At 40.8% G+C, this 11,193-nt stretch overlaps 1 protein-coding gene across 1 annotated transcript; it reads left to right on the forward strand.

The window, feature by feature from the left end:
• Positions 1-310: 310 nt before the first annotated feature.
• On the forward strand, positions 311-783 carry LOC138876121 (uncharacterized). The gene is made up of 2 exons (XM_070155019.1): positions 311-346; positions 454-783. The coding sequence occupies exons 1-2, from the start codon at positions 311-313 to the stop codon at positions 781-783; spliced, it is 366 nt and encodes a 121-aa protein (XP_070011120.1).
• The last annotated feature ends 10,410 nt before the right edge of the window (positions 784-11,193 follow it).

Below are 11,193 nucleotides of genomic sequence, written 5' to 3' on the forward strand. Positions count from 1 at the left end.
GTGGTGTCTGTTAGTGATTCCCCCTAGTCCGCCGGAGTTATAGTGGCTGTAGTCTGGGATGGTCGAGTGAGTTCATGTCCTCGGGGCGTGCGGGGGGTGGGTCGGGGGTTAGGGCGGGGGCTAGAAGGTGGGTTGGGATGTAAGGGAGGTAAAGGGAACAAGGGTGTCCATCGGTTGAGAATTGGGTCATGGAACGTAGGTTCATTGACAGGTAAGTCTATAGAGTTGGCGAAGATCCTTAAGAAGAGGAGGGTCAATATAGCGTGTGTCCAGGAGACAAGGTGGGCAGGGTCGAGTGCAAGGGACGCGGATGGGTATAAACTTTGGAACTCTGGAACCCAGAAGGGTAAGAATGGAGTGGGTATTTTGGTGGATTGGGAACTTAGAGAGTCTGTGGTTGAGGTTAGACGAGTGAATGATAGATTGATGATTATTAAGTTGGTGGTTGGATAGTACACCGTAAACGTCGTTAGTGCCTATGCTCCACATGCAGGCCTAGATGAGGAGGTTAAACGGCGCTTTTGGGAGGGGTTGGATGATATTATACATCAGGTACCACCTACTGAGAAGTTATTCATAGGAGGGGATTTCAATGGCCATATTGGGTCGACCACAGGTGTGTATGACGAAGTGCATGGAGGCTTCGATTTTGGGGAGAGGAACGAAGGAGGAACCTCGTTACTGGACTTCGCTAAGGCTTTTGGGTTAGTGGTCGCTAACTTTTGCTTTCCGAAGAGGGAGGAGCATTTGGTTACTTTTCAAAATGCGGTGGCGAAGACTTAGATTGACTATCTCCGCCTCAGGAGGCGTGACATAGGGTTGTGCAAGGATTGAGATACTCGTGACGCGACATAGGCTCTTGGTGATGGACGTTGGTATTATGTTGAAGATGAGGAAAATGTCTGCTCGAGGAAGACCGAGAATCAGGTGGGGAGCCTTAACTAAGGACAAAGCCCAAGAGTTGGACGGGCGGTTGTCGGTTATGGGATCTTGGAGGAGCAGTGGTGACGCGAACACTATGTGGTCAACGACAACAAATTGTATAAGAGAGTCTGTGAGAGAGGTGTTAGGGGTCTCGACGGGCGTCTCTGGTAGGCACAAAGGAGACTGGTGGTGGAATAAAGTGGTACAAGGTAAAGTGGAAGCGAAAAAGGAGGCGTACCGGCCGTTACTGGGGAGCATAGCTGAGGGGGAGAGGCGAGCGCACATGGAGAGGTATAAGGTAGCTAGGAAGGAAGCGAAGCTGGCGGTCATAGAGGCTAAGACTGCGACTTATAGTCGTATGTACGAGGAACTAGGGTAAAGGAGGGGAGAAGAAGTTATTTAGGTTGGCCAAGCTGAGAGAGAGGAAAGCTCGAGATTTAGACCGAGTGAGATGCATCAAGGACGACGATGGTAGAGTATTGATGGAAGATTCCCGGATTAAGAGGAGATGACAGACTTACTTTCAAAAACTTCTTAATGAAGTAGGGGATCAGGATATTGTGCTCGGTGAATTGGAGCATTCCGAGAGTCACAACGACTCTGGGTACTGCAGATGCATCAATGTTGAGGAGATCGTGGGAGCTATGAGTAAGATGAGTAGGGGCAAAGCGACCAGACCTAACGAGATTCCGGTAGAATTTTGGAAGTGTGTGGGGAAAACAGGTTTTGAGTGGTTGACTAGGTTGTTGAATGTTGTTTTTAAGGCAAAGAGGATGCCGGATGAGTGGAGGTGGAGTACGGTGGTCCCATTGTATAAGAACAAAGGTGATATCCAGAGTTATAACAATTATAGGGGTATCAAATTACTGAGTCATACTATGAAAGTATGGGAGAGGGTGGTTGAAGCAAGGTTGAGGATGACAATGTCCGTTTTCGACAACCAATTTGGTTTCATGCCGGGTCGTTCTACCACTGAAGCTATACACCTTGTTAGGAGGTTGGTTGAACACTACAAAGATAGAAAGAAAGACCTGCACATGGTGTTTATTGACCTAGAAAAAGCGTATGACAAGTGTGAGGCCCCGGAAAATTTTGCCAAGTAATTTAAGATTTCATGGTGCCAAGGTAGGCTAATTATTTTATTTTGTGTGCAAATAAGGATTCATGACATAATGGATACCAATTGGATATGTTAATAAGCGTATAAGTCATATTATAAGTGAATTGGGGTCTAAGGAGAGGCCTAAGTCTAAGCCAAGTTGGAAAATTTCATAATAGACTAAAGTTGTAAATGAGTGCGCACAAGACCTCACTTTGGACAATCATATCTCCAGTTATATAAGGAGTTGTGTGATGCACAACCTATCAAATAAAATTCCTTTGAGTCTAGTTTCCAACGCATCAAACCGTTCGTCATTTGGAGGTGCATACAGAAATTTACGACCATTTTACTAGGCATGTGTCATTATAGCGGGCGCGCTAGTAGCAGACCCCTAAATACACCTAAGGACGGGAAAGGAGATGATTTAAGTCATTTTTTAAGATTAGGGCATCCTCTCCATCACCCATCCGGTCAAGGCTTCAATTACATATCTAAGATGAGTTTTTAAGTGTGTTTTTATGGTGATTTCACCTCTCAATCACTAGTTACAACATGATTTTGATTGGATTTTATAGGATTTCTTCAAAATCTCAAGAACACCCCAAAGTTGTCTTTCAAGATTTGGTCTACAAGAGATAATCTTTTACCCTTAGACTTACATATATGGAGTTATTATGGAATTATGAGTATAAGTCAAGTATTGTAACTCATGGGATGGTGATTGGAAGTCATAGGTGCCTAACCTAGGTTGTGTTGGTATTGTAGATATTGTGAGATGAGTTATTGAGGTATGATTCTTGAGTGTAATAGTATTATGTATACATGCATGTACAAATTAGGTTTGTGGGAAGATTGTTGAACATAAATAAGTAAAGATTGGGTGGGGAAATAAAAGAAATCTTGTTAAAGAGATTTGAAATCACGATGCTCAACTAGTGTTTGATAAAATTCTCAAATGAGCTAGAATTATGAATATCTTCCTAATTTGTGTTCAATTTTGTTATGTCTCAAAATAGATTGAAGTTGCTAGAATTTCTGGAATATCGTAGTAATTAAAGGAAAGCTCAGGAAAGGCATGTAAGCTAAACTTTCTCTCTCGAAAGTGAATTCCATATTGTTTCGTAAGTTTAAGTGTGGTTTGTTTACTAAAATGGTATGGCCTTGAGTCACATTTTAAATGGAAGTTAGTATACTTATTGGGTAAGAAGAACTCGATCTGCTTAATGCTCCTAGTTGCTCTTATGTGTACAAAATGTCTTGATTGAATATGTATTGTTGTTGATAGCCTATAAAGATGCTTGAAAAATGAAATAAGTGAATTGGGAATGTGTTAAAGATTATGTAACAGGCCTCGACCCGACAGTTATGAACTAACTTCAAATATAAAATTGCCTAAGAGCTCTTGTGTTCAATTCACGCCCATAAGTGGCTATTTATCACTATTGCTTTGATTTATAAGTATATCCGGTGTGATTCGAGATCTTACATATCTATGTGTTTCAACTGTGCAACATCATTTCTGGGAAGGAGTATTGCAAGATAAAATTGTGTATTATTGTTAATGATTTCAATGTGAGTTTTTATTGCTTGTTGGTGTGCCCCATTCCTTTGGGAAGAATCCTTTGTGTTTAAAGTTCCATTGCTAATAAACTTGAGGTGTATGGTTTCAGAAATACTCTATATGCCATGATTCATGTTTCCTCTCATGTGTACTTGACATCTTGACTTGCATGGCTTTCTATTAAAATTGATATCGATGTGAAACATGTGAAATATGAAATATGGCCACCGTGCCAGGAATAAAGAATCTTGTGAATGACCAAATGAGCCAAGGAAATACTGTTGTTGTTGGTGACTGGAAATACTAATTGGAATCTATAAAATGTGAAAGATATTGAGGTAAGCACAGTTGTATTCATGCTATATTTGAATCCTTGTATTTATACTATAATTGTGTACAATATCCAATCAAGTCAAAAGAAATATTTTTGGGAGTATCATTAGCAAAACCGAGGAAGGGTGGGTTATAAGGATCATACCTGAAACTACACGTACCGGTGTAGGGGTGGATTGTGGTTATTTCCCCTTAATTGGGATGAACTTGGTAATATTTATGAATTGGTAACACCAACCCACACGGCATATGAGGGAAGGTAGCCTAGCCGATCGGGCCGTGATTGGACGCCATGCCGCACACATGGTGGTATTGGGAATCAAAAACTGGAAATTTAAAACTAGAAATTGTGACTGTGGTACATGTCTCCAAAGGGACGACCTAACCGATCGGTCCGTGATCGGACTCCGTGCTAACAAAGACGGTAGTATAACTCATATCGGTGCTAATGATCTCCCAACCAAAAAACAATTATATATATTATTTTATTTTATTTTTGTAAACTAGAAGACTTACATGTTGCAAATTGGAAGCTTGTATGTTGTTGACTCGACTTTTTGTTTCATGTTTCTTTGTTTGTATGGTTATTCTATTCTGGAAGAGGACTTTTAGCCTTACATACTAGTGCTATTCGACGGCGCTAACATCCCTTTTGCGGGGGACGTTGTATCCTTTAATGATACAGGTGGTTCCACAACAGGCGGCATCATCCAGTGATAGCGGTATTCTCTTCCCAGCAGTCTTGGTGAGCCCCACTCCACTCCAGGGTCATTTCACGTATATTTTGTTCATTTTCCCATCTCGTTTTGAGGTATAGCCAGAGCTTTATTGCCGGCGTTTCCCTATTACTCGTATATTGTATTTAGAGGCTCCGTAGACATGTTTGTGGGTGGTGGTTGATGTTGGGAGTACAGACTGGAAATGTTAGTACTTGATAAGCATGTTTCTCATTAAACTTGTAAACTTGCAATATTTTTGAAAACTTTAAACGAAGTCATTAACGGAAATGAAATGAAAGTTTCTAATGGAAGATTGCTTAATGTTTTGATAAAGTGGGTTAACATTCCCTCTTTATTCATGAACTAGTTTGGGTAGAATGAAATCTAATAGGCTTGCTCAGTCGGGTTTACTCGATTGAGCGCCGGTCGCGTTCCACGGTTTTTGGGGCATGACAACAAGGTTCCTAGAGAAGTTCTCTCGAGAAGCTTGAAGGCAAAAGGTGTGTCGGTTCCCTACATTTTGGCGATTGAGGACATGTATGATGGGGCAAAGACTAGGGTTAGGATAGTAGGAGGCGACTCTGAGGATTTTCCGATTGTTATGGGGTTACACAAAGGTTCTGCGCTCAGTCCGTTCCTATTCGCCCTGGTGATGGACGCGTTGACACATCATATTCAAGGGGATGTGCCATGGTGCATGCTATTCGCCGATGATATAGTTCTGATTGATGAGTCGCGAACCGGTGTTAACGAGAGGCTGGAGGTTTGGAGACAAGCTCTTGAATCTAAGGGTTTCAAGCTTAGCAGGTCAAAGATTGAATAATTGGAGTGTAAGTTCAGCGCTGAGCAGAGGGAAGTGGGCGTGGATGTGAGGCTTGAATCACAGGTCATCCCGAGTAGAGACAGCTTCAAGTATCTTGGGTCGGTTATCCAAGGGGGATGAGAGATCGACGAGGATGTTACACACCGTATCGGGGTAGGATGGATGAAATGAAGGTTAGCATCTGGAGTATTGTGTGACAAGAGAGTGCCACTGATACTCAAAGGTAAGTTCTATAAAGCGGTGGTTAGGCCGGCCATGATGTATGGGGGTGAATGTTGGCCGGTTAAGAAATCACATATCCAGAAGATGAAGGTATCAGAAATGAGGATGTTGAGGTGGATGTGCGGGCATAGTAGGATGGATAAGATTAGGAATGATGTTATTTAGGAGAAGGTGTGTGTGGCTCCCATTGATGACAAGATGCGGGAATCAAGCCTCAGGTGGTTCGGGCACGTTCAGCGGAGAAGCCCAGATGCTCCGGTAAGGAGCTGCGAACGGCTGGTTGCGGAGGGCCTGAGAAGAGGTAGAGGGCGGTCTAAGAAGTATTGGGGGGAGGTTATTAGGCAGGATATAGCGATGCTTCATATTTCCGAGGACATGCACTCGATAGGAACATGTGGAGGTCGAGTATTAGGGTTGTAGGTTAAGAGGTAGTTGAGTCTTGTATTATACCATAACTTTGTGAGACTAGTTTGGTAGGGACATTAATTTGCTTTTGCTTTGTATCATTGTTCTTGATTTTATGTTGTTCTTATATATATATATATATTTCTTCCATATTATTTATGTGGTATTACTAATATTGTCTTCTTTTGTCTTTTTGTCTTTTTGAGCCTAGGGTCTTTCGGAAACAGTCTCTCTACTCCTTAGGGGTAGGGGTAAGGTCTGTGTATACACTACCCTCCCCAGACCCCATATTGGGGTTTCATTGGATTGTTGTTGTTGTTGTTGTTGTTGTTGTTGTTGTATATCAGGTCAGATTTTAAAAAAATATATTAAGCAACGACATTATATACAAGCTTTTCAAATCGATATAAAGTAAATTTATGCAAAGTTCCAATTAATTGCATAATAATGCATAGACGTATTGATTAGATAAATAAATGAGTACTTAATTATTAATGGGGGAGTTGCAATGAAATAAAAAAGTATAGTACTTAATTTGTGAGCGATAGAGGCGGGTGTCTGGCGATGAGTCATAACTCATGAGTGCTTATATCATCTAAATGGGCATTATATTCCTAATGAAATAAATACAGAGAAAAAAAACAAGATTTTTGTATACGGTCGAAATCGGGTATGCCCGATTTCATGGGCTCGAAGAATCGCTAAGCCCGAGTTCAGGGTGGATCTAGTTCAAGCCCGAGTTTAGGGTGGATTTAGTTTAAGCCTGAGTTCAGGGTGCTCGAGTCCGATGATAGAGTACAAGGCTCGAGGATCGAAGTACGCGATGAGCACCAATGCCGAGTATGACCAACCCCGAGATGATGCCATTATGAGTTTGTAAAAGAAAGAGCAAGATTCTCGCCACGTCTCCAAGATCACGATGTAAATTCCGAAATAGATTTGTACGAGTTAGTATGAATTTGTACTAGGTGGTTAGACAGCTGTTCCAATAAGATTCCTTACTGTAAATAGAGATATATCTTATCTAGGTTACTTTACTATATAAAGGGGACCCCAATCATTTGTAAGCATCATCAATCATTGGCAAAAGAATATACTCTCTTACTTTCTTGCTCATTACTCATCAGAATTGTCTCTTAGCTTATTGTCTTTACTTTACTGTTGTTGCTGACCTACATCGAGGCCATCGTAGATCGAGGTCAGAACTTGCTTAAACACTGATTTGATTCAACTTAATTCTTTAATTTATACATTCGATTTCTTCGTTATTAATTAGTATTGAACCAAATCACGTATTTTTAAAACCACAAACAAGTTTAATTGTTACTCGTATTTTCGAGATAAAAAGTTTGGCACCCACCGTGGGGCTAAAGATAATAGTAGTTATTTCAGTACTGATTCTAATAACACATGTTATTTTCACACTTGTTCTTGTCAAGAATTTTTGTTCTCAGGTTAAAACACGTCAAACTCGCAAAATGCGCCCATACACGGTGATGATGGTCTTGGATTTCATGGGAAAAACAACAATGTAGGAGTCAGTGTACTACCAATTAACCCTAGGAAGTGCCAAATGTGGAACCGATCGATGTTAGTTCACACATTGCTTTGAATGCAGATTTAGGCGCAGACCCCGGAGGAAGTGTATGCAGGGAAGTCCGATCTGGTGGCCAAGGAACACAATGTATAGGAGATGGGGAGTTAGCCTCCAAGAAATATTCGAGATGCTACTGTAAGCACGTGATTTTTGACCCTCCCCGAGAATTTTCACATTTTTAGCATGAATATGTGAAATTGGGTCCAATATAGCTATTTTAACTATTTTTACTTTATTTCGTTGCAAAAGAAAATTTCAAAAATATATATATAAATTTTAGTTTATGTATCTCTCATAAACTTGAAAAATACAAAAATTGTACTTTATTTTGGTACTTTATATAAATTCAAAAATTACAAAAAAAATATAGTTCTATTAATGTTTGCAGTCATTATAATTTTGAAAAAATACAAAAATATTACTTCATATTTTTACCTTTATTAAAGAACGAAAATTACAAAAAAAGAAGTTTTATTAATATCCTATAGTCATTTTAACTTTGAAAAATACAAAAAATATTACCTCATATTTTATCTTAATATTTAAAACGAAAATTACAAAAAAAATAGTTTCATTAATATTTTGTAGCTATTTTAAACCTTGAAAAATATTTAAAAAAAAAGATATAGTTTTGTTTAAATACTAGTCTTATTTTTGGTAGTTATTTTGCTTACATAGGACTAGTTAAGCAACGTGTTCCTATTTCTCGGGTCCGGGCAAAAGAATAATATTCGGGTTTAAACTACCCGGTTTTAGGCCTAATTTTCGGACCTAGCCCATAATAAACCGTGTCCAGGACACGTGGGGAACCCCACCACGCGTGGGGGACATATGCCTCGAACCCCACCACGCGTGGGGCTCATTTTCATGGGCATTGTATTACAGAAACACTGACAAAAACAAAGGAAAGGGGGATTTTGGGAATTTTTGAAGGGGGTACTGTTCCTGCTTCTTCTTCCTGAGGAAGAACCCACGACCAAACCCTACTTCCCCCATCGCCCATAACCACCACACTAAAACAGCTTCCCCCCCGACGCCGGAACCCAGCAAAAGGACCCAAACAACCCGTCAGCCACCTTCCTCGTCGGAACTATATCGTCGACCACGTCCAAACACCAAGCAAAACCCAGCAGCCATCGTCGACCACTATACACGACGACCTCCGTCGTTACTGTCTCCAACCCACTGTCCAAGCGCCATAACCATCGACGAAAACCACCTCCACCTCGCACCCCGTCGTCACCCCCACCAAACACGACCACTCCTCGATCCTCCATTAAACCATGTCGAGCAGCAGCTGCTGATGCTGCTGCTGCATTTCGTTCTTCTCCTCCAAGCAAGTTAAACCCAAAAAACCAGTCACGACCTCCATAGCCCTCGACCATTACTATCGCAACCACCCATCGTCAAATACCACCACCCTCACGTCCAAGAACCAGAAAAAACCTACCCGTCGCTACTGCCCAAGCGACCCCTCCCTATTTTCCACGACTGACAAAAAAAAACACACGCACACGCCAGCTGAAACTTAACCGAAAGCATTCGAAAAGTAGCCCAGAAGTTCTGTCCGGGGTGAGGTCGTTGAGGTCGTCTTTGGTTCGCCGAGGTCCGGTGCGTCGAGGTCCGGTGTGTCGAGGTTTGTCGTTGAGGTCGCTGTCGAGGTTTGGTCCATGGCTCTATGTGTTTCGGTTTGTTCAGGTTAGTGAACCTCAGTGTATTAGACAAAGAAACGCTATTTTAAATGTTCGAAGATGCAATATAGAAATTGGTATGATAATTTTCTGCTTATGTTTCACCGTATGAATTTTGGTTCATCTTTGTGTTATGTTATTCTTGTTTACTTGATGTCATTTGATTTAGTTGTATTAGGAGTTCTAGGACACAGTTTGACGTTGATTCGTTTTTCCCTTCGTTTCCTTAGTTTATTTGGACAAAATTAGTATTAGTACCTGTTGTTACTACGCCCGAAACACTCATTCGCTTAACTTCTTTTATTAAACTTTTGACAAGTTATGAGACTCTGGTCGTAAAGAAGCTGTAAGGTTTAGTATGGTTAAAGGCATAAAACAACATCCCTTTTTTTTTAAAAAAAAAAAAATAAATAAAAAAAAATAAAAAAAATAAAAATAAAGAATAAATAAATAAACAAAAAAAAACGAGACTAGCTTCGCCAAAAATAAAAAATGTACAGATTGCGGAGTCCTCACAAAATATATGTATTAAACACTTAGATTCCGGGACGGGCCGTTTAGAAAATTTCACGGCCCCACCTAAAATAATAATGCGCTAGTTGCTTTAGGCGCGCCTTTAATAATGTTATCTCCCTAAACTTGGGTGCACATTTATGTGACCCAAATCCAAATCTCAACGAAATCGAAATGTGTCTCTAATCACGGGTACATTGACTGTGACGTGGTCTGAGATGCATTTCCATGACGTTGCGAATTCATTTTAAAATAATAAATGGGACGAGCCTCGACAAACAAAAAATGCAAATTGCGGGGCCCTCAGTAAATACTTGTTTTAAAATTACCTAGAATTCAGGAGGGTCGTTTAGCGAATTTCACGGCCTCCGCAAAAATAATAACGCGATAGTCTCTTTAGGCGCGTGTTTAATAATTTACTTCCTTAAGCTCGGGTGTGCATTTCATGCGACCCAAATCCAAATCTCAAAACATCAAATAAAATGCGTTCCGGATTGTGGGTGCATTTCATGTGACGCAGTCCAAAGACGTGTTTTAAGCGATGTTCACATTCTTGTAAAAACAATAATAATAAAGCGGTTAAAAGTTAAAATTTGCACATAAGTTCATACTTGTATAAAATCAGATAATCAAGCCGAATATAACAATTGAGCGACCGTGCTAGAACCACGGAACTCGGGAATGCCTAACACCTTCTCCCGGGTTAACAGAATTCCTTATCCGGATTTCTGGTACGCAGACTATAATATAGAGTCATTATTTTCCTCGATTCGGGATTAAAATTGGTGACTTGGGACACCCTAAATCTCCCAAGTGGCGACTCTGAAATAAATAAACCAATCCCGTTTCGATTGTCCTTTAATTGGAAAAAATTCCCCTGCGCCCCTCGGGCGCGGAAAAAGGAGGTGTGACAGCTCTGGCGACTCTGCTGGGGACAATACACCTAGAACCACTGGTTCAGGGTTAAGAATTCGAGCTTAGAATAATTGTTATTATTTGGCTTTATTTATTATCTGATTATTACATGTTTTGAGCCTAATGTGCTAAATGCTGCTTTTACCGCTTTGATATTATCTGAACTGTATATAAACTGTGCCGAAACCCTTCTCTTCTTACCTCCGGGGAGAAGCTCGCTGGTCGAGACTCCCTATTCTGTTAGTGTCAATACCTTAAATAAGAAAGAGGTCGGACAAGTTACAAAGCCGGACGATCCCGCGGGTCCCCGGTACGTAGCCCCCTCCTCGACTCGAGTGGTCCGCTCGGGTACACTGTCTAGAACAAATACCCAGGTTTTGAACCTAGA

Source organism: Nicotiana sylvestris, chromosome 8 (assembly GCF_000393655.2).
Source record: "Nicotiana sylvestris chromosome 8, ASM39365v2, whole genome shotgun sequence".
In the NCBI taxonomy this organism is placed as follows: Eukaryota; Viridiplantae; Streptophyta; class Magnoliopsida; order Solanales; family Solanaceae; genus Nicotiana; species Nicotiana sylvestris.